Raw genomic sequence first — 25,307 nt, forward strand, 5'->3', positions numbered from 1 at the left:
CATCTTGCGCAAGCTGTCCGACAATCACCACATCATGATCCCATTACTGTACTTGGCACAGACTACCAAATATATCCATATGCATATGTACTGCTCTGTGTGGGCAATGCACCTCAGTCATTACCTAACCTACTCAGCGTTTTTTATGACTACAGCTCTATATCTGGATATAAAATCAACGGGACCCTGAACGATTCAGAGCTGCCTCTAAACAGCCCCAGAGTCCAACATTTGAACGATTCAGAGCTGCCTCTAAACAGCCCCGGAGTCCAACATTTGAACGATTCAGAGCTGCCTCTAAACAGCCCCGGAGTCCAACATTTGAACGATTCAGAGCTGCCTCTAAACAGCCCCGGAGTCCAACATTTGAACGATTCAGAGCTGCCTCTAAACAGCCCCGGAGTCCAACATTTGAACGATTCAGAGCTGCCTCTAAACAGCCCCGGAGTCCAACATTTGAACGATTCAGAGCTGCCTCTAAACAGCCCCGGAGTCCAACATTTGAACGATTCAGAGCTGCCTCTAAACAGCCCCGGAGTCCAACGTTTGAACGATTCAGAGCTGCCTCTAAACAGCCCCGGAGTCCAACATTTGAACGATTCAGAGCTGCCTCTAAACAGCCCCGGAGTCCAACATTTGAACGATTCAGAGCTGCCTCTAAACAGCCCCAGAGTCCAACATTTGCGCTACCTGGGAGTAGAATACTATCCTCCTTTACAATCAACAGTCAAAAACAACTTCAACACCACCTGAAGAAGAATAGTCTGTTGTGGAAAGATGGGAGCAAATCCCAAACTATTTTCAGGCTCGAGTTTCGACAATTAAAATTAATATATAGCCAAGGATCAACTTTTATAGTTCCATGATCACTCTTTCAACACCAGCAGGATACTGGGATAGGATACATTCTTTACTTGCTTAATTCATTTGGAAGAGGAAATTCCCCCGTAATAAATTCTCGACACTTCAGAGTAGAAAATGTTCAGTTGGCCAAAACCTCCCAAAATTCAAATTCGTTTTTTGGGGGGGGCTTTCATTTTACGTCATGGTTACATCCTGATATAGCTGTATTCTGGCGCCCCCTGGAGGAAAAACTAGTTGCCTATCATAGACTCCAAGACAGAATCTATTCTGATATCCCTCTTCAAACACTGCAAACTCAAATTCGGCCCTATCATCTCACAACTTATCTCAGTCTGGTGCCTGGTTGGTAATCAGACTAAAATCAATCTGAAATACCATCCTCACCTCCCCTTATTTCACAACCACGCTCTCCAACTGAGTGGTCGACCTCTCCTTTCATCAATGGTCTGAAAGAGGGATTCATACTACCTCATATCACTGAAGGCTACTATCTGCTTTCCAAGACCCTCTGTTGCTTTGTGGAGTCATATGGAATCCTCTGGGGACATGAATGGTCTATCCATCCAATCCACAAATTATGCATTCATAATAGTACAGAGGGACTGGCTCCCTAAATTACAATCTCTGCTGCATAAAATTACTCACGAACCAATCCCGTCCCATACTTCATGGAAGGGAGACCTCTGCGTGTGTAGTACTGAGACCAATTTCATATATTGTTTTGAAACACCAAATGATACGTTACAGTTGAAGATGAAAACAATCCCCAAATGTCTCAGTGTGCCGTCAGGGGGCTCCTGGCACACTGTTTCATATGGCCCAGGGGTTTTACATTTCTGGAGTTGTTTCATTCTGTCTCTCTGACAAAATGTGTTCACCATCTAATTTCTAGTTAAGTTATGACACTACTTTAGACCTATCTGTCACACAGCGACATATTTGTCTGGCGGGATTAACAGCAGCCAAGAAGACGATAGCTTCACGTTGGCAGGCTCCTCGTTCTTTAAACAGCCGTGTCTGCTGTCATTCATGGACATTGGAAACATGGACATATCTGTAGGACGCGTGCATGGGGAGAGGGAAAGAAACAGAACTGCTCTTTCATCAGCGTATGACTCTGTAAGACTGCTGCTGTGAACCGTTAATCTAACTTTGGGGAAGTCCTGTGGGTGGTGGGGACTGTTTGTCTTGTTTGGTCTGCACTTCTGTCCATGCCTACCTGTTATGTGTACCTCATTTTTTGTAATATATATATATTTGATCATCAAATAACTGCCGGTAATTTACCATTAATTAACATCAATATATTTAGCAGATCCGCGTTGCCACGCATAGCCTACAAGCCACTGACGCGGACCTTTGTAACATCTACATTTTAAAAAGCCTAATAAATCAATGTAATATAGCCTACACAATCACAAAACATTTTAGGCAGGTCTAAAGAAACATTATGATATGAAGAAAATAGATTTCTTCATATCATGGCTATACCATATGGCTGTGGGCTACACTAGTTCGTTTTGCTTATCATTCCCATGCCATCATTTTATATTTCGGTTAGTGGCCCAGGCTACCTGCCGCTCAACATTTGCTAAATTTAGAGTTATTTATTCAACTTTAGTTGTGATACAAACGTTGGGCTATATGTTTAGATTTTTAATACATTCTAAGGTATGATGCAACTCTAATGATGATTTGAAAAAAAGTAGCATGAAAGGCATGCTCTCTGTTGCATGTGCACGCTGCACACACTTCATCAGTCTCTCATTCACAATTTGAGAAGCACTTGATAATACCCATCATACTATTCTCAATTGAATCTGGATTTGACATACTGCCTACTATTATACAGTGAGCTCCAAAAGTATTGTTTTGGCTCTGTACTTCAGCACTTTGGATTTGAAATGATACAAAGTGCAAACTGTCAACTTTAATTTGAGGGAATTTTCATCCACATATGGTGAACTGTTTAGAAATTACAGCACTTTTTGTATATAGTCCCCCCATTTTAGGGGACCAAAGTGTTGGGACAAATTCACTTATATGTATTAAAGTAGTAAAAAGTTAAGTATTCATAGCACGCAATGACTACATCAAGCTTGTGTCTCTACAAATTTGTTGGATTCATTTGCTGTTTGTTTTGGTTGTGTTTCAGATTATTTTGTGTCCAATAGAAATTAAAGATAAATAAGGTCTTGTGTCATTTTAGAGTCACTTTTGTTGTAAATAAGAATATAATATGTTTCTATACACTTCTACATTAATGTGGATGCTACCATGATTAATCCTAATAGTGAAGACATCAAAACTATGAAATAACACATGTAATAACCCAAAAAGTGTTAACCAAATCAAAATAAAATCTTGGCATTCTCTCAACTAGTTTCACCTGGAATGCTTTTCCAACACTCGTGAAGTAGTTCCCACATATGCTGAGCACTTGTTGGCTGCTTTCCCTTCACTCTGGGGTCCAACTCATCCCAAACCATCTCAATTGGGTTGAGGTCGGGTGATTGTGGAGGCCAGGTCATCTGATGCAGCACTCCATCACTCTCCTTCTTGGTCAAATAGCTCTTACACAGCCTGGAGGTGTGTTGGGTCATTGTCCTGTTGAAAACAAATGATAGTCCCACTAAGCACAAACCAGATGGGATGGCGTATCACTGCAGAATGGTGTCGTAGCCATGCTGGTTAAGGTGTGCCTTTAATTCTAGGTAAATTACAGACAGTGTCACCAGCAAAGCACCCACACAACATCACACCTCCTCCTCCATGCTTCATGGTAGGAACCACACATGCAGAGATCATCCATTCACCTACTCTGCGTCTCAAAGACACAGCGGTTGGAACCAAAAATCTCCAATTTGGACTCATCAAACCAAAGGACAGAGTTCCACCAGTCTAATGTCCATTGTGTTTCTTGGCCCAAGCAAGTCTCTTCTTCTTATTGGTGTCCTTTAGTAGTGGTTTCTTTGCAGCAATTAGAACATGAATGCCTGATTCATGCAGTCTCCTCTGAACAGATGATGTTGATGTGTCTGCTACTTAAACTCTGTGAAGCATTTATTTGGGCTGCAATTTCTGAGGCTCGTAACTCTAATGAACTTATCCTCTGCAGCAGAGGTACTGTAACTCTGGGTCTTCCTTTCCTATGGCAGTCCTCATGAGAGCCAGTTTCATTTTAGGGCTTGATGGTTTTTGCGACTGCACTTGAAGAAACTTTCAAAGTTCAAGATATTTTCCGTATTGACTGACCTTCATGTCTTAAAGAAATGATGGACTGTCATTTATCTTTGCTCATTTGTGTTGTTCATGCCATAATATGGACTTGGTCTTTTACTAAATAGGGCTATCTTCTGTATACCACCCCTACCTTGTCACAGCACAACTGATTGGCTGAAACGCAATAAGAAGGAAAGAAATTTCACAAATGAACAAGACATACCTGTTAATTGAAATGCAATCCAGGTGGCTACCTCATCAAATCAAATTGGTCACATACACATGGTTAGCAGATGTTATTGCTAGTGTAGCGAAATGCTTGTGCTTCTAGTTCCGACAGTGCAGTAATATCTAACAATTCCGCAACAAATACCTAATACACACAAATCTAAGTAAAGGAATGGAATAAGAATATATAAATGTATGCATTAACAATGTCAGAGTGGCGTAGGCTACGATGCAATGGATAGTATAGAATACAGTATTATACATATGAGATGAATAATGCAAGATATGTAAACATTATTAAAGTGACTAGTGTTCCATTTATTAAAGTGGCCAAAGTCTGTATGTTGGCAGCAGCCTCTCTATGCTAGTGATGTCTGATCGCCTTGAGATAGAAGCTGCTTTTTAGTCTCTCGGTCCCAGCTTTGATGCACCTGTACTGACCTCGCCTTCTGGATGGTAGCCGGGGTGAACAGCGAGTGGCTCGGGTGGTTGTTGTCCTTGATGATCTTTTTGGCCTTCCTGTGACATCGGGTGCTGTCTGTGTTCTGGAGGGCAGGTAGTTTGCCCCCGGTGATGCGTTGTGCAGACCGCACCACCCTCTGGAGAGCCCTGTGGTTGTGGGCGGTGCAGTTGCCGTACCAAGCTGTGATACAGCCAATTTTGCATCATCTCAATTTTGCATCTGTAAAAGTGTGTGAGGGTTTTAGGTGACAAGCCAAAATTATTCAGCCTCCTGAGGTTGAAGAGACGCTGTTGTTGCACCTTCTTCACCACACTGTCTATGTTGGTGGACCATTTCAGTTTGTGGGTGATATGTACGCTGAGGAACTTAAAACTTTCCACCTTCTCCACTGCTGTCCCATCGATGTGGATAGGGGGGTGCTCCCTCTGCTGTTTCCTGAAGTCCACGATCATCACCTTTGTTTTGTTGACATTGAATGGGAGGTTATTTTCCTGACACCACACTCCGAGCCCTCACCTCCTCCCTGTAGGCTGTCTCGTCGTTGTTGGCAATCAATCCTACGACTGTTGTGTCATCTGCAACTTGATAATTGAGTTGGAGGCGTGGATGGCCATGCAGTAATGGGTGAACAGGGAGTACAGGAGGGGGCTGAGCACGCACCCTTGTGTTGAGGATCAGCGAAGTGGAGATGTTGTTTCCTACCTTCACCACCTGGGGGCAGCCCGTTAGGAAGTCCAGGACCCAATTGCACAAGGTGGGGTTGAGACCCAGGGCCTCAAGCTTAATGATGAGCTTGGAGGGTTCAATGTTGTTGAATGCTAAGCTATAGTCAATGAACAGCATTCTTACATAGGTATTCCTCTTGTCCAGATGGGATAGGGCAGTGTGATGGTGATTGCATCGTCTGTGGACCTATTGGGGCGGTAAGCAAATTTAAGTGGGTCTAGGGTGACAGGTGGAGGTGATGTGATCCTTGACTAGTCTCTCAAAGCACTTCGTGCTGACAGAATTGAGTGCTACGGGGCAATAGTCATTTAGTTCAGTTACCTTTGCATTCTTGGCTACAGGAACAATGGTGCCCATCTTGAAGCATGTGTGGACAGCAGACTGGGATAGGGAGAGATTGATTATGTCCATAAACACACCAGCCAGCTGGTCTGCGCATGCTCTGAGGACGCGGCTAGGAATGCCGTCTGGGCTGGTAGCCTTGCGAGGGTTAACACGTTTAAATGTCTTACTCACATCGGCCACGGAGAAGGAGAGCCCGCAGTCCTTGGTAGCGGGCCACGTCGGTGGCACTGTATTATCCTCAAAGTGGGCAAAGAAGGTGTTTAGTTTGTCTGCAAGCAAGACGTCCGTGTCCGCAACGTGACTGGTTTTACTTTTGTAGTCCGTGATTGTCTGTAGACCCTGCCACATACGTCTCCTGTCTGAGCCGTTGAATTGCGACTCCACTTTGTCTCTATACTGACATTTTGCTTGTTTGATTGCCTTGCGGAGGGAATGACTACTCTGTTTGTATTCTTCCATATTCCCAGATGCTTTGCCATGGTTAAATGCGGTGGTATGCACTTTCAGTGTTGCCATCTATCCACGGTTTCTGGTTAGGGTAGTTTTTAATAGTCACAGTGGGTACAACATCTCCTATACACTTCCTTATAAACTCACTCACCGAATCAGCGTATACGTTGATATTATTCTCTGAGGCTACCCGGAACAAATCCCAGTCGGCGTGATCAAAACAATCTTGAAGCGTGGATTCCGACTGGTCAGACCAGCGTTGAATAGTCCTTAGCACGGGTACATCCTGTTTGATTTTCTGTCTATAGGAAGGGAGGAGAAAAATGGAGTCGTGGTCAGATTTTGCGAAAGGAGGGCGGGGGAGGGCCTTGTATCCATCGTGGAAGTTAGAGTAACGATGGTCCAGTGTTTTTCCAGCGCGAGTGTTACATTCAATATGCTGATAGAATTTAGGTAGCCTCTTATCAAATTTGCTTTGTTAAAATCCCCAGCTACAATAAATGCAGCCTCAGGATATAAGGTTTCCAGTTTGCTTAAAGTCCAGTGAACTTCTTTGATGGCCGTCGTGGTATCGGCTTGAGGGGGGATATACACGGTTGTGACAATAACAATAGAGAGTTCTCTTTGGAGATAATAGATTGTGAGGAATTCTAGGTCAGGTGAACAGAAGGACTTGAGTGTCTGTGTGTTGTTACAATTACACCATGAGTCGTTAATCATGAAACATACACCCTCGCCCTTCTTCTTCCCGGAGAAATGTTTATTCCTGTCAGCGCGACGCACAAAGAATCGAGGTGGATGTACCGACTCTGACAGCATATCCCGAGAGAGCCATGTTTCCGTGAAACAGAGTATGTTACAATCCCTGATGTTTCTCTGGAAAGCAACCTTTGCCCTGATTTCGTCAACTTTGTTATCTAGGGACTGGACATTAGCGAGTAATATACTCAGAAGCGGTGGGTGGTGTGCGCACCTCCGAAGTCTGACTAGAAGACCGCTCCGACTCCCTCTTCTCCGGCAGCTTTGTTTTGGGTCGGCCTCTGGAATCAGAATCAGTTAAAATGCCCTGGGTGGTGCGGACAAAGGATCCGCTTCGGGAAAGTCGTATTCCTGGTTGTAGTGCTGGTAAGTTGACGTCGCTCTGATATCCAATAGTTCTTCCCGGCTGTATGTAATAACACTTAACATTTTCTGGGCTAACAATGTAAGAAATAATACATTAAAAAAACTAAATACTGCAAAGATTCCTAAGGACTAGAAGCGAGGCACCCCTCTCTGTCAGCGCCATTTTCACTGGTTGCGAGAATGCCAAGAGTGTGCAAAGTTGTCATCAAGGCAAAGGGTGGCTACTTTGAAGAATCTCAAATATAAAATATATTTTTATTTGTTTAACACTTTTGGGGGGTTTTACTACATGATTCCATATGTGTTATTTCATAGTGTTGATGTCTTCACTATTATTCTGCAATGTAGAAATAGTAAAAATAAAGAAAAACCCTTGAATGGGTAGGTATGTCCAAACTTTTGACTGATACTGTATATTAAACACTGTTCTGCAACATATGCTTAAACAATTGAAGTATTTCCTGTGCCAGACGTAAGAGATAATGTTTGCTTTTATAAATGTTGTTTATAAATGTTTATACATTTTCTAAATCTAGAATAATTGTTCAAATGAAATGCATCTTATGGTGTCTGACGGAGTTGACATGAATACAGTTAGTTGCAAATGAAGACAAATATTTGTGAGAAAATTGTTGATTGTCCCATTTTTCAAGAATCCCTGAGCTCTATAACAGCAGCATTTTCTCTAAGCCTCATTGCAAAATGTGTAAAATAGCATGAGATTAGCTATAATAATACTGCCTTGCTCGGACCTTGCGGGGTGGCCCCGCGACACTGAGCTATGCCACTGATTATAGGAACACTTATTTCATTTCATGCATCAACCAGCTATGAGGAGCTGGCTCTCACTGAGCAACAGGTGACCATATTCCGCTCAAACTCTGAATGCCGGGGCTCTCATGAAGTGTTTGATTTTGATTGCATTTACATTGATGTCAGAGTGATTACAGGGACAACAGAGCCCTGAGTACGTTTGGTAGGATACTAATGACCATCAGCAGTATCAGAGTGATTACAGGGACAACAGAGCCCTGAGTACACTTGCTAGGATACTAATGACCATCAGCAGTATCAGAGTGATTACAGGGACAACAGAGCCCTGAGTACGCTTGCTAGGATACTAATGACCATCAGCAGTATCAGAGTGATTACAGGGACAACAGAGCCCTGAGTACGCTTGGTAGGATTCTAATGACCATCAGCAGTATCAGAGTGATTACAGGGACAACAGAGCCCTGAGTACGCTTGGTAGGATACTAATGACCATCAGCAGTATCAGAGTACAGTCTTGGAGAAGCCTAGTTACTGTGTCTCAACGGTCACTTGAGTGCCGGTGTGGCGGTAATACAGTCACCGTAACAAGCCTCGTCACAATTCATCCTCTAGCACAGCTTGCCGCAAACATACACAGGGTTCCCTGTAAACCAGTTCCCTGTAAACCAATTACCTGTAAACCAGTTCCCTGTAAACCCGTTAGTCAGTATTGAAGATCCATCAGGAGAAAGGCTTAATTGATATCTCTCTCTCTCTCTCTCTCTCTCTCTCTCTCTCTCTCTCTCTCTCTCTGTCTCTGTCTCTGTCTCTGTCTCTCTCGTGTCTCAGTAGTCTGAAAGTGTGTTGGTGTTCTTTGCACTAGGATTCCCTGTAAACCAGGATTGACTGACCTTCATGTCTTATTGATTTGTTGAAGCTACAGTGATCAATCCAGATTTGTTGTAGATATAGTGATCGATCTAGACTTGTTGTAGATATAGTGATCGATCTAGACTTGTTGTAGCTACAGTGATCGATCCAGACTTGTTGTAGATATAGTGATCGATCTAGACTTGTTGTAGCTACGGTGATCGATCCAGACTTGTTGTAGATATAGTGATCGATCCAGACTTGTTGTAGATATAGTGATCGATCTAGACTTGTTGTAGCTACAGTGATCGATCCAGACTTGTTGTAGATATAGTGATCGATCTAGACTTGTTGTAGATATAGTGATCGATCCAGACTTGTTGTAGATAGTGATCGATCCAGACTTGTAGCTATAGTGATCGATCCAGACTTGTAGCTACAGTGATCGATCCAGACTTGTTGTAGCTATAGTGATCGATTTAGCCTTGTTGTAGCTACAGTGATCGATCCAGACTTGTTGTAGCTATAGTGATCGATCCAGACTTGTAGCTATAGTGATCGATCCAGACTTGTTGTAGATATAGTGATTGATCCAGACTTGTAGCTATAGTGATCGATTCAGACTTGTTGTAGCTACAGTGATCGATTCAGACTTGTTGTAGCTACAGTGATCGATCCAGACTTGTTGTAGCTATAGTGATCGATTCAGACTTGTTGTAGCTATAGTGATCGATCTAGACTTGTTGTAGATATAGTGATCGATCCAGACTTGTTGTAGCTATAGTGATCGATCCAGACTTGTTGTGGCTATAGTGATCAATCTAGTCTTGTTGTAGATATAGTGATCGATCTAGACTTGTTGTAGATATAGTGATCGATCCAGACTTGTTGAAGCTATAGTGATCGATCCAGACTTGTTGTAGATATAGTGATCGATCTAGACTTGTTGTAGCTATAGTGATCGATCCAGACTTGTTGTAGCTATAGTGATCGATCCAGACTTGTTGTAGATATAGTGATCGATCTAGACTTGTTGTAGATATAGTGATCGATCTAGATTTGTTGTAGATATAGTGATCGATCCAGACTTGTTGTAGATATAGTGATCGATCCAGACTTGTTGTAGCTATAGTGATCGATCCAGACTTGTTGTAGATATAGTGATCGATCTAGACTTGTTGTAGATATAGTGATCGATCCAGACTTGTTGTAGATATAGTGATCGATCTAGACTTGTTGTAGCTATAGTGATCGATCCAGACTTGGTATAGCTATAGTGATCGATCCAGACTTGTTGTAGCTATAGTGATCGATCCAGACTTGTTGTAGATATAGTGATCTATCTAGACTTGTTGTAGATATAGTGATCGATCCAGACTTGTTGTAGATATAGTGATCGATCTAGACTTGTTGTAGCTATAGTGATCGATCCAGACTTGGTATAGCTATAGTGATCGATTCAGACTTGTTGTAGCTATAGTGATCGATTCAGACTTGTTGTAGCTACAGTGATCGATTCAGACTTGTTGTAGCTACAGTGATCGATTCAGACTTGTTGTAGATATAGTGATCGATCCAGACTTGTTGTAGCTACAGTGATCGATCCAGACTTGTTGTAGATATAGTGATCGATCCAGACTTGTTGTAGCTACAGTGATCGATCTAGACTTGTTGTAGCTATAGTGATCGATCCAGACTTGTAGCTACAGTGATCGATCCAGACTTGTTGTAGCTATTGTGATCGATTCAGACTTGTTGTAGCTATAGTGATCGATCCAGACTTGTAGCTACAGTGATCGATCCAGACTTGTTGTAGCTACCGTGATCGATCCAGACTTGTTGTAGCTATAGTGATCGATCCAGACTTGTTGTAGCTATAGTGATCGATCCAGACTTGTTGTAGCTACAGTGATCGATTCAGACTTGTTGTAGCTACAGTGATCGATTCAGACTTGTTGTAGCTATAGTGATCGACCCAGACTTGTTGTAGCTATAGTGATCGATTCAGACTTGGTATAGCTATAGTGATCGATCCAGACTTGTTGTAGCTATAGTGATCGATCCAGACTTGTTGTAGCTACAGTGATCGATTCAGACTTGTTGTAGCTATAGTGATCGATCCAGACTTGTAGCTACAGTGATCGATCCAGGCTTGTTGTAGCTATAGTGATTGATTCAGACTTGTTGTAGCTACAGTGATCGATCTAGACTTGTTGTAGCTACAGTGATCGATCCAGACTTGTTGTAGCTATAGTGATCGATTCAGACTTGTTGTAGCTACAGTGATCGATTCAGACTTGGTATAGCTATAGTGATCGATCCAGACTTGTTGTAGCTATAGTGATCGATTCAGACGTGTTGTAGCTACAGTGATCGATCTAGACTTGTTGTAGCTATAGTGATCGATCCAGACTTGTTGTAGATACAGTGATCGACTCTAGACTTTCCTGTGGCGGTCCTCATAAGAGCCAGTTTCATCATAGCGCTTGATGGTTTTTGTGACTGCACTTGAAGAAACTTTCAAAGTTCTTGACATTTTCCGGATTGACTGACCTTCATGTCTTGAAGTAATGATGGACTGGCATTTCTCTTTGCTTATTTGAGGTGTTCTTGCCATAATATGGACTTGGTCTTTTACCAAATAGGGCTATCTTCTGTATACCAACCCTACCTTGTCACAACACAACTGATTGTCTCAAACGCATTAAGAAGGAAAGAAATTCCACAAATTAACTGTTAACAAGGCACACCTGTTAATTGAAATGCATTCCAGGTGACTACTTCATTTAGCTGGTTGAGAGAATGCCAAGAGTGTGCAAAGCTGTTATCAAGGCAAAAGGTGGCTACTTTGAAGAATCTCAGATCTAAAATATATTTTGATTTGTTTAACACTTTTTTGGTTACTACATGATTCCACGTGTTATTTCATAGTTTTGAAGTCTTCACTATTATTCTACAATGTTGAAAATAGTACAAAATTAAGAAAATCCCTTGAATGAGTAGTTGTGTCCAAACTTTTGACTTGTACTGTATATTGTCATTCCAAAGTACTGTGATAAATCAGTGATTCCAAGAGGTTTGGCGGGGTGGTGGACTCAGTCAGGCTTTCAACTTGTCTCTGGAAAGTTGTAATAGTAGAATGTACAAGTTGCATTAACAGTTGTCCTTGTCATTGCAGACCTTATGTTCCCCCAATGATGTGAAGGTTTGGGAACCTCTGTTATAGATGATAAGAGACTGAATAGGCAGGAAGAAGAGAGCTAGCCTCACTCTCCTTTTCTCTCCTCCTTCCTGCGTTAGTGATGGCGGGGGAAAAAAACGATCAAGTTACTTATCGGGATATTATTTTTGAACGATATATCGTATTGTTTTGACATTATCGCAATATTTAAAAAAAAAATTGCGCTAGTTGGCTGTACATGCACCACAACCAAAAATGTCCTTTATAGCTTGTTCTCCATCTTCCTTTAAAATTAGGGAGACAATTTGTTTTCTGCACTTTTATTTGTTTTCTCATGTCTCTCTCTCTCGTCCCTCTGCAACAGACACATGGTGAGCAATATGTTTGGAACATCGAATCGCAATAATATCACAGTATTGAATCGCAATACATATAGAATCGTGAGATATACTGTATTGTATCTACACCTAAGTATAGTGTTAATATGTCATTGTGAGGTCCCTGGTAATTCAATACATATTGTAGCGTTTTCGGTGCCGGCTTCTTTGTAAGGCAGGTTTTACACATACAGCCACACAACACCAGTCCAGGTAAAAGGTTAAACCTGTTTAATACTACCCGGCTTTGGCAGCGTTCTTGATATACAACATCCTAAACATCCTAAACAGACAGAGTAAACACGTGTCCACCAGTGGAAGGTCCTCCAAGCTCTGTCTTTGGGGTTCAATCTGCGTTGAAATCATATTTCCCTTTCTTCTTTTAAACCTCCTTCTCCACCGTACGCTCTGTCTCTCCAATAACCTCGTACTCCTTCACCTGCCAGGGAAGAAACTCAGGGCGGGCCTTCCATAGTGGTGCAGTGGTCTAAGGCACTGCATCGCAGTTGCTAGCTGTGCCACTAGAGATTCTGGGTTTGAGTCCAGGCTCTGTCCAGAGCCGGCCGCGATCGGGAGACCCATGGGGGCGGTGCACAATTGGTCCAGCGTCGTCCGGGTTAGGGGAGGGTTTGGCTGGCAGGGACGCCCTTGTCCCATCGCGCTCTAGCAACTCCTGTGGTGGGCCGGGCGCTGTGCACGCTGACACGGTCGCCAGGTGTACGTTTTTTTTTTTTTTTTTTTTTTTTAAACAACAACACATACATGAAACCCATGGCGTGGGTAAATAGAGAAACTGATTGGTTTCACCTGTCTGCAGTTTGGCTCTGATTACAACTGGAGACAGGTGTGGCTGTTCTGATGCAGTCTGGAAGTTTCCACTGTGCTGTCCGTAGTCCTGTCTCTGGAGAATACTTCACATTGCTGTCTGTGGTCCTGTCTCTGGAGAATACTTCACATTGCTGTCTGTGGTCCTGTCTCTGGAGAATACTTCACATTGCTGTCTGTGGTCCTGTCTCTGGAGAATACTTCACATTGCAGTCTGTGGTCCTGTCTCTGGAGAATACTTCACATTGCTGTCTGTGGTCCTGTCTCTGGAGAATACTTCACATTGCTGTCTGTGGTCCTGTCTCTGGGGAATACTTCACATTGCTGTCTGTGGTCCTGTCGCTGGAGAATACTTCACATTGCTGTCTGTGGTCCTGTCTCTGGAGAATACTTCACATTGCTGTCTGTGGTCCTGTCTCTGGGGAATACTTCACATTGCAGTCTGTGGTCCTGTCAGCCAAAAAACAAAGACATCTCGTAGGCACATAACGTCCATCCACAACACAACCCCTGAAACCGCTACAATATCGTATCTCCACCTAAGTATAGTGTTAATATGACATTGTGAGGCCCCTGGTAATTCAATACATACCGTATCGCCACCTAAGTATCGTGATAATCCCATAGGGTGGCGCACAATTGGCCCAGCGTCATCCAGGTTTAGCCCGGGGTAGGCCGTCTTTGTAAATAAGAATTAGTTCTCAACTGACTTGCCTAGTTAAATAAAGGTTAAATAAAAATTGCATCGTAAGGTCAATACATATCGTATCACCACCTAAGTATGGTGTTCACGTAGCGTTGTTAGGTCCCTGGTAATTCCCGGCCCGACCCTGCCAGTCATCACCGTGGCAGCCCGACCCTGCGAGACATCACCGTGGCAGCCCGACCCTGCCAGTCATCACCGTGGCAGCCCGACCCTGCGAGTCATCACCGTGGCAGCCCGACCCTGCGAGTCATCACCGTGGCAGTCCGACCCTGCGAGTCATCACCGTGGCAGCCCGACCCTGCCAGTCATCATCGTGGCAGCCCGACCCTGCCAGTCATCATCGTGGCAGCCCGACCCTGCCAGTCATCATCGTGGCAGTCCGACCCTGCGAGTCATCATCGTGGCAGCCCGACCCTGCGAGTCATCACCGTGGCAGCCCGACCCTGCGAGTCATCATCGTGGCAGCCCGACCCTGCGAGTCATCGTGGCAGCCCGACCCTGCGAGTCACCGTGGCAGCCCGACCCTGCGAGTCATCACCGTGGCAGCCCGGCCCTGCGAGTCATCACCGTGGCAGCCCGACCCTGCGAGTCATCACCGTGGCAGCCCGACCCTGCGAGTCATCACCGTGGCAGCCCGGCCCTGCGAGTCATCACCGTGGCAGCCCGACCCTGCGAGTCACCGTGGCAGCCCGACCCTGCGAGTCATCACCGTGGCAGCCCGACCCTGCGAGTCACCGTGGCAGCCCGACCCTGCGAGTCATCATCGTGGTTCACAACGTCACCAGCACACTGACACTTTCTGTTTGTTTCCCCTCTCTTTCTGTCTCTTTTTCACTCCCTGTCATTCACTGTCCTCTGTATTTCCCACGCTGTCTCCTCTTCCTCTGTCCATTTTGCCCAGCTTCTCTTTCTCTGCCCTCTCTCCTCTCCTCTCCTCTCTATCTCTCTCTCTCTCTCTCTCTCTCTCTCTATCTGTCTCTGTCTGTCTCTGTCTCTCTCTCTCTCTGTCTGTCTCTCTCTCTCTCTCTGTCTGTCTGTCTGCCTGTCTGTCTGTCTGTCTGTGTCTGTCTGTCGTTTCTCTCTTTCTTTAGTGTCTGGGCTTAAAGATACGGCTAACCAAACTCTATCCACCTACACCTGCGTTATCTCTGGCTAGCATTTAAATATCACTCCATCTTCCAAAGCGTCACAGCTCTTTATTAAGTCTCACACTGCAGCTTTCTTCTCCCACGTGGAGGCGAGGGCTCGAGGTCTTCAGACCGCCGTACCACCCCCCCACGTCCTCCATGCGTAGCCCAGCCGCGTTGTGCTGCATTGGATGGCTTTTCCTTACTGAAGGGGAGGAGAGAGAGATAGTTACCCCTCCTTTCCTTCCTCTCCTGTCTCTCTCTCTCCCAGTATCGAGTGCCATCTGTTTCTGTGTTCATACAAGGATGTTTGTTGTTTAAACACCTGCTTTACTAACTTAATGAATCCTGAGGCTTGCATGAAGGACAATAAAGGAGCGTTGGTTGAGGAATTTGTTCGTTTTTTTATGGAAGGCTGCGGTGGATTTTTCACTTGGCTTATTTGGGTTCAGTTCTTACTCAGCACTTTAAGTAAAAATAATAGGTGTCGGAAAATAAGACCAACCCAGGTGTATTTTCCACAACACAAATTAAAGTCACAACAGATGATAAGACCAAACCAGGTGTATTTTCCACAACACAAATTAAAGTCACAACAGATGATAAGACCAAACCAGGTGTATTTTCCACAACACAAATTAAAGTCACAACAGATGATAAGACCAACCCAGGTGTATTTTCCACAACACAAATTAAAGTCACAACAGATGATAAGACCCAACCAGGTGTATTTTCCACAACACAGTTAAAAGTCAGAACAGATGTTCACAAATGTGTTTGGAATGTTGATTTGAAGTCATGTAATGCTGTAAAAGACATGGGCTCCCAGGCAGAGCTACTGTAAGGCGTCACTGGGATATCGGGCTGGACTGTTGACATTGAGGGTCTTTTAGTGGGTCGGGGCCAGTTCTGCAAAGGAATCCTCACAAGGACACCTCACTCTTCCAGGAGACAAGAAAAATACTGTGTGGAAATTACTTTTCATTTGTACTTATTAAATCCTCTCTATTTGGAGTCAAATACAGGTTTTCCCTCTAGATGTAGTTTTTTTTGTGCGGGGAGAAACAGGCACAAAAGGCCCCCACAACACAGAGGCGTATGTACATCACATGGCTGCCGACTCAAAACATTTGTTGTGACAAATATCTTTTGGGCTGTGGGTCAAAGCTAGGCCTAGTAATGGTAGGTGAAACACTGTACAGGAGGATACACTATTGAGACATTATATACAGTGTTTTCTCTGCAACATTTTCCCAGTCAGAAAGGGAAGGAGGACAAGCATACATTCGACATGAAAAGGATAAATGTTTAAACGGAACTCCTGGAGACAAGAAACATTCAACGCAAACATCCTTATGAACGGAGAACTCCGTGCCCAATCACTTACCTCTCTCTACCCTCCCTTTCTCTCGCTACCCCTCTCTCTCTCGCTACCCCCCCAGTCTCTCTCTCTACCCTCCTCTCCCTCTCGCTACCACCCTCTCTCTCTCGCTACCACCCTCTCTCTCTCTCTACCCTCTTCTCCCTCTCGCTACCACTCTCTCTCTCTTTACCCCTCTCTCCCCCTCTCTATCTCCCCTCTCTCTACCCTCTCTCTCTCTACCCCCACTCTCTCTCTACCCTCTCTCTCTACCCCCCTCTCTTTCTCTTTCTACCCCCCTCTCGCGATCCCCCTCTCTCTCTCTCTACCCCCCTCTCTTTCTCTCACTACCCCCTCTCTCTTTCGCTACCCCCCTCTCTCTCTCGCTAGCCCCCCTCTCTCTCTCGCTCTACCCCCCCTCTCTCTCTACCCCCCTCTGTTTCTCTTTCTACCCCCTCTCGCGATCCCCCTCTCTCTCTCTCTTCCCCCCTCTCTCTCTCTACCTCTCTCTCTCTAACCCCTCTTTCTCTACCCCCTCTCTCTCTAGCCCCCCTCTCTCTCTCTCTACCCCCCTCTCTCGCTACCTCTCTCTCTCTCTCTCTCTACCCCCTCTCTCTCTTCCCCGCTCTCTCTCTCTACCCCCCTCTCTCTCACTACCCCCTCTCTCTCACTACCCCCCTCTCTCTCTACCCCGCTCTCTATCTACACCCCCTCACTCTCTCTACCCCATCTCTTTCTCTACCCCCCTCTATCTCTCTACTCCTCTCTCTCTACCCTCTCTCTACCCCCTCTCTCTCTACCCCTCTCTCTCTTTACCCCTCTCTATCTCCCCTCTCTCTACCCCCTCTCTCTCTCTACCCTCTATCTCTCTACCCCCTCTCTCTCTACCCCCTCTCTCTCTACCCTCTATCTCTCTACCCCCTCTCTCTCTACCCCCACTCTCTCTCTACCCCCCTCTCTTTCTCTTTCTACCCCCCTCTCGCGATCCCCCCTCTCTTTCTCTCACTACCCCCTCTCTCTTTCGCTACCCCCCTCTCTCTCTACCCCCTCTCTCTCTACCCCCACTCTCTCTCTACCCTCTCTCTCTACCCCCCTCTGTTTCTCTTTCTACCCCCCTCTCGCGATCCCCCTCTCTCTCTCTCTCATCCCCCCTCTATCTATCTACCCCTCTCACTCTACCCCCCCTCTCTCGCCACCCCCTCTCTCTCTACCCCCTCTCTCTCTCTCTACCCCCTCTCTCTCTCTCCCCTCTCTTTCTCTCCCCCTCTCTTTCTCTACCCCTCTCCCTCTCTCTCTTTCTCTACCCCTCTCTTTCTCTACCCCTCTCTTTCTCTACCCCTCTCTTTCTCTACCCCTCTCTTTCTCTACCCCTCTCTCTCTCTCTCTCTCTACCCCTCTCTCTCCCTACCCCTCTCTTTCTCTACCCCTCTCTCTCTCTCTCTCTCTCTCTCTACCCCCTCTATCTCCCTACCCCTCTCTCTCTCTCTACCCCCCTCTCTCTACCCCCTCTCTCTCTACCCCTCTCTCTATCTCCCTACCCCTCTTTCTCTCTACCCTTCTCTCTACCCCCTCTCTCGCTCTACCCCCTCTCTCTCTACCCCCCCTCTCTACCCCCCCTCTCTACCCCCCTCTCTCTCTCTACCACCTCTCTCTCTACCCCCCTATCTCTCTACCCCCTCTCTCTCTCTACCCCCTCTCTCTCTACCCACTCTCTCTACCCTCTTTCTCTCTACCCCCTCTCTCTCTACCCGCTCTCTCTTCTCTGATATTCATTGTTTTCTTTCTTTCATCTTTCTTTTTCTCTCACTGCTTTTGACCCCTCCCCCTCCCCGCCCCACATCCACTTTCACGTCCACCTTTCTTCCACCCCGTCCCTTGCTCTTTCTCTTCCTCTCTCACTCTCTTTCATTTTGGTTGACTTGGCCTCTTCTTTTCTTTTGTATTAGTCAATGCATTGGTTCAAATGTCAAGAACAACCCCTGCTGGCTTACCTCTGTCCAGTTCTTTGATCAGTTTACTGGAGCTCTTCTCTGTCTTTTCCACTCTCTGGCGCTCGCTAGCCAACATTAACAACGGTCTGCTCTAATTGCTAGCTTCTCCAGTCTCCTGAGTCTGGGTAGAAAAGCTGTGCGTGGCCACCAGTGGCTCCTTGTCAGAGAGTTGAGACAAAATGGTGGCCAACAGGGCTTTGTTCAATAATACTGGCCTGTGTCTGTATGTCTGCGTTCGTCTTCGTACCTTCCTCATATAGCTGTGTGACAGAAGGGATGTACACTACCAGTCAAAAGTTTGGACACACCAACTCATTCAAGGGTTTTTCTTTATTTTTACTATTTTCTACATTGTAAAATAATAATGAAGACATCAAAACTATTAAACATATGAAATCATGTAGTACCAAAAAAGGGTTAAACAAATCAAAATATATTTTATATTTGCGATTCTTAGCCAAACTTTGCCTTGATGACAGTTTTGCACACTCTTGGCATTCTCACAACCAGCTTCATGAGGAATGCTTTTCCAACAGTTTTGAAGGAGTTCCCACATATGCTGAGCACTTGTTGGCTGCTTTTCCTTCACTCTGCGGTCCAACTCATCTCAAACCATCTCAATTGGGTTGAGGTCGGGTGATTGTGGAGGCCAGGTCATCTGATGCAGCACTCCATCACTCTCCTTGGTCAAATATGTGTTTTGGGTCATTGTCCTGTTGAAAAACAAATGATAGTCCCACTAAGCGCAAACCAGATAGGATGGTGTGTCGCTGTAGAATGCTAAATAAATTCTAAATAAATCGCTGACAGTGTCACCAGCAAAGCACCATCACACCACCTCCTCCATGCTTCATGTGGGAACCACACGTAGAGAGATCATCCGTTCACCTACTCTGCGTCTCACAAAGACATGGCAGTTGGAACCAAAAATGTAATATTTGGACTCATCAGACCAAAGGACAGAGTTCCACCTGTTTAATGTCCATTGATTGTGTTTCTTAGCCCAAGCAAGTCTCTGATTATTATAGGAGTCCTTTAGTCGTGGTTTCTTTGCAGCAATTCAACCATGAAGGCCTGATTCATGCATTCTCTTCTGAACAGTTGATGTTGAGATGTGTCTGTTACTTGAACTCAGTGAAGCATTTATTTGGGCTGTAATCTGAGGCTGGTAACTCTAATGAACTTATCCTCTGCAGCAGAGGTGACTCTGGGTCTTCCTTTCCTATGGCATGACGGACAGTTTCATCATATTGCTTGATGGTTTTTGCGACTGCACTTTAAGAATCCTTCAAAGTTCTTGACATTTTGTGTTAAAGTAATGATGGACTGTAATTTATTTTTGCTTATTTGAGCTGTTCATGACATAATATGGACTTGGTCTTTTACCAAATAGGGATCTCTTCTGTATACCAACCCTACCTTGTCACAACACAACTGATTGGCTCAAAATCATTAAGAATGAAAGAAATTCCACAAATTAACTTTTAACAAGGCACATCTGTTAATTTAAATGCATTCCAGGTGACTACCTCATTTAGCTGGTTGAGAGAATGCCAAGAGTGTGCAATTCTGTCATCAAGGCAAAGGGTGGCTACTTTGAAGAATCTAAAATAAAAAATATATTTTGATTTGTTTAACACTTTTTTGGTTACTACATGATTCCACATGTGTTATTTCATAGTTTTGAAGTCTATTATTCTACAATGTAGAAAATAGTAAAATAATAATGAACCCTTGAATGAGTAGGTGTGTCCAAACTTTTGACTGGCACTGTATATTAAGGGGCTAGTTTCCCGGACACAGATTAAGCCTAGTCCTGGAATTAAAAAGCAATCTCGATATCCATTGAAAATTATTTTTTAGTCCAGGCTTAATTTGTGTCTGGGAAACTGTCCCAATGTGTTTTCCACATCAATATATATATTTTGTAAATGAACATAGAACTGGACACATCATGGAGAGTAGTGCAGAGCAATATGAAGGGTGAAAATACCGCCATTCTATGTTCAACAGGACATGGTGAACGTAACTCATTTTCTAAAATATACATTTTTTGTTCTATTCTTCTCTGAAGGTATATTTACGAGCTGTGTCCCTTCAGTCAAGTAACACAGAAGAGTGCTTCAGGAGAAGTGGTGTCCTTAGGGTGAGTACCTCGTTCACCGGTGTTACCACAGTTTAAACCTGTACCGGTTTCCACCTCGTGACGCCATGGCTTTTTGGAGGACTCTTGGAATGTTCAGCTATCCTCTTTAAAAGCCATCACTGGCTAACCGCAATTAAGTCCTATTTTTTTTAAAAGGCTATACGTGTGTAAATGAATCTCTTTCACCTTCTCGACAAAGGAATGCATATATATTCGACAATGTGCTATATTGTTTTGGGGGGGATGTGTTGTTCTCACTTCAGACTCACACGATAGTTTCCCACAGCATACGAACGCTCTCATTGGACAAGCACGTATTTGCGTTGGCCTTGAGTTATGTAGCTAACTCTGTTTATGTCACCTCTCTCTCTATCATGTGTAAACTGTCTCCCTCTGTTTATTTCACCTCTCTCTCTATCATGTGTAAACTGTTTATTTCACCTCTCTCTCTATCATGTGTAAACTGTCTACCTCTGTTTATGTCACCTCTCTCTCTATCATGTGTAAACTGTCTACCTCTGTTTATTTCACATCTCTCTCTATCATGTGTAAACTGTTTATTTCACCTCTCTCTCTATCATGTGTAAACTGTCTACCTCTGTTTATGTCACCTCTCTCTCTATCATGTGTAAACTGTTTATTTCACCTCTCTCTCTATCATGTGTAAACTGTCTACCTCTGTTTATTTCACCTGAAGGAAGTAGATTGTCATTTCTACATTAGAAATGACGTTGAATGTTTCTTGATACATATTCTGCCGCCAGTCCCAAAACTACTTCATCATTGTTATGATGTTGCGTGTGGACTAAGACCCATATTTCTGCCCCGATATTGATATTTTTATTGTTCTTCAACATTTGTTAGGCTACATGTGACCTTTAATCAATTGCTAACAAATCTCTATTATGGTTATCTTATCCTTTTGATCAATTGCAAAAAGGGGGAGGGGGGGGGGTGGAATTCATATACTGGACTGGGTTGTAGGGTTTCCATTTCATCTGAAGGGTTAAAGTATGGCCTTTTAGTTTCTCCCAAGGGATTGGATCTATGATTGGATCTGTGATAAGGGGATCTAGGATTGGATCTGTGATAAGGGGATCTAGGATTGGATCTGTGATCAGGGGATCTGGGATCTGTGATAAGGAGATCTATGATTGGATCTGTGATAAGGGGATCTATGATTGGATCTGTGATAAAGGGGATCTGGGATTGGATCTGGGATTGGATCTGTGATAAGGGGATCTGTGATAAGGAGATCTATGATTGGATTTATGATAAAGGGATCTGGGATTGGATCTGTGATAAGGAGATCTATGATTGGATCTGTGATAAGGGGATCTATGATTGGATCTGTGATAAGGGGATCTATGATTGGATCTGTGATAAGGGGATCTATGATTGGATCTGTGATAAGGGGATCTGGGATTGGATCTGTGATAAGGGGATCTGGGATTGGATCTGGGATTGGATCTGTGATAAGGGGATCTGTGATAAGGAGATCTATGATTGGATTTATGATAAAGGGATCTGGGATTGGATCTGTGATAAGGAGATCTATGATTGGATCTGTGATAAGGGGATCTATGATTGGATCTGTGATAAGGGGATCTATGATTGGATCTGTGATAAGGGGATCTATGATTGGATCTGTGATAAGGGGATCTGGGATTGGATCTGTGATAAGGGGATCTGTGATTGGATCTGGGATTGGATCTGTGATAAGGGGATCTGTGATAAGGAGATCTATGATTGGATTTATGATAAGGGGATCTGGGATTGGATCTGTCCACCGGTGGACATTGGTCTTGTATCAAGGTGCTACGGTATGAAAGGGGTATACTCACCTTGTATCAAGGTGTTTCGGTATGAAAGGGGTATACTCACCTTGTATCAAGGTGCTACGGTATGAAAGGGGTATACTCACCTTGTATCAAGGTGCTACGGTATGAAAGGGGTATACTCACCTTGTATCAAGGTGCTACGGTATGAAAGGGGTATACTCAACCTTGTATCAAGGTGCTACGGTATGAAAGGGGTATAACTCAACCTAATGTGTAGAACTTTAATATCTCTTTTGTAGAATGTGTTGTTATTTTGGAGTGTTGGCATGTTGGTGCAGAGAGTCGGTGTGAAGGCTGTGTATGTACCTGGGAAGCTATAGGAACCTGCAGAAAGGTGCAGATCCATCCGTTCTAACACATGTCCTTTCCACCCGCCCCGTGGGATATCTTCTATCACGCTCGTCTTTTACGCCATTCTATTTTTCTCCCCTGCGCGATCACATTATGCTCCCGTCTTGTTGCCTCAGTTACTGTCAAACTTATATTTATCTCCTTATCACCGTTTTGCTGGTGTCAGGAGATTTGAGGTGTTGATTATGGGATGTCGCTCCGCTGTCCTCTCTCTCTCTCATTATCCTTAACCGGCAGCCATCAGACACTTTATAGGGTACAATTACTGCAATGCTGTTCTATTGACATTACACTTCTCTTTCAAAACTTTTCATGTGCTTTTATGATTGACTTAAACTCCTCCCGAGACTCCATTTTTGACGGCATTTGTGCTGTGGGCCACAAATGTTAAATACTTGTTTTGGAGCATCGACAACGAACAGGGATTCAATTATCAGATTTTTTTTTTTTGCATTTAGGTGTCAAAACATTTTCCGTTTCAATAAAAGGATGTTATTAGATGCTGGTGGCAGCTGTATTTCTCTGTTTAGAGTTGGGAGGGAAACATGATGTGGTAGCTGTATCTATGAAGGAACCAATGTGTTACCTGACTCTGTGTAGACATCATGTGTAAAGGAGACATGTTACCTGACTCTGTGTAGACATCATGTGTAAAGGAGACATGATAACTGACTCTGTGTAGACATCATGTGTAAAGGAGACGTGTTACCTGACTCTGTGTAGACATCATGTGTAAAGGAGACATGTTACCTGACTCTGTGTAGACATCATGTGTAAAGGAGACATGTTAACTGACTCTGTGTAGACATCATGTGTAAAGGAGACGTGTTAACTGACTCTGTGTAGACATCATGTGTAAAGGAGACATGTTAACTGACTGTGTAGACATCATGTGTAAAGGAGACGTGTTAACTGACTGTGTGTAGAAATCATGTGTAAAGGAGACATGTTAACTGACTGTGTGTAGACATCATGTGTAAAGGAGACATGTTAACTGACTCTGTGTAGACATCATGTGTAAAGGAGACGTGTTAACTGACTCTGTGTAGACATCATGTGTAAAGGAGATGTGTTAACTGACTGTGTAGACATCATGTGTAAAGGAGACGTGTTAACTGACTGTGTGTAGACATCATGTGTAAAGGAGACATGTTAACTGACTGTGTAGACATCATGTGTAAAGGAGACATGTTAACTGACTCTGTGTAGACATCATGTGTAAAGGAGACATGTTAACTGACTGTGTAGACATCATGTGTAAAGGAGACGTGTTAACTGACTGTGTGTAGACATCATGTGTAAAGGAGACGTGTTAACTGACCCTGTGTAGACATCATGTGTAAAGGAGACATGTTAACTGACTGTGTAGACATCATGTGTAAAGGAGACGTGTTAACTGACTGTGTAGACATCATGTGTAAAGGAGACGTGTTAACTGACCCTGTGTAGACATCATGTGTAAAGGAGACATGTTACCTGACTCTGTGTAGACATCATGTGTAAAGGAGACATGTTACCTGACTCTGTGTAGACATCATGTGTAAAGGAGATGTGTTAACTGACTCTGTGTAGACATCATGTGTAAACTAGACGTGTTAACTGACTCTGTGTAGACATCATGTGTAAAGGAGATGTGTTAACTGACTCTGTGTAGACATCATGTGTAAAGGAGACATGTTAACTGACTCTGTGTAGACATCATGTGTAAAGGAGATGTGTTAACTGACTGTGTAGACATCATGTGTAAAGGAGACGTGTTAACTGACTGTGTGTAGAAATCATGTGTAAAGGAGACGTGTTACCTGACTCTGTGTAGACATCATGTGTAAAGGAGACGTGTTAACTGACCCTGTGTAGACATCATGTGTAAAGGAGACATGTTACCTGACTCTGTGTAGACATCATGTGTAAAGGAGACATGTTAACTGACTGTGTGTAGACATCATGTGTAAAGGAGACGTGTTAACTGACTGTGTAGACATCATGTGTAAAGGAGACGTGTTAACTGACTGTGTAGACATCATGTGTAAAGGAGACGTGTTAACTGACTGTGTAGACATCATGTGTAAAGGAGACATGTTAACTGACTCTGTGTAGACATCATGTGTAAAGGAGACATGTTACCTGACTCTGTGTAGACATCATGTGTAAAGGAGACATGTTAACTGACTCTGTGTAGACATCATGTGTAAAGGAGACGTGTTAACTGACTCTGTGTAGACATCATGTGTAAAGGAGACATGTTAACTGACTGTGTAGACATCATGTGTAAAGGAGACGTGTTAACTGACTGTGTGTAGAAATCATGTGTAAAGGAGACATGTTAACTGACTGTGTGTAGACATCATGTGTAAAG

General features: G+C 43.9%; 1 protein-coding gene across 1 annotated transcript in view; it reads left to right on the top strand.

Annotated features, from left to right (window-relative positions):
• The window catches only part of LOC120049548 (glucosidase 2 subunit beta-like), a 316,045-nt gene that overhangs the window by 222,182 nt on the left and 68,556 nt on the right, over positions 1-25,307 (top strand). Inside the window, exon 13 of the mRNA XM_038995818.1 lies at positions 20,688-20,759. Coding sequence (XP_038851746.1) covers positions 20,688-20,759 — 72 coding nt within the window. The remainder of the gene's footprint in view (positions 1-20,687; positions 20,760-25,307) is intronic.

This window comes from Salvelinus namaycush, chromosome 6 (assembly GCF_016432855.1).
Source record: "Salvelinus namaycush isolate Seneca chromosome 6, SaNama_1.0, whole genome shotgun sequence".
NCBI lineage: Eukaryota > Metazoa > Chordata > Actinopteri > Salmoniformes > Salmonidae > Salvelinus > Salvelinus namaycush.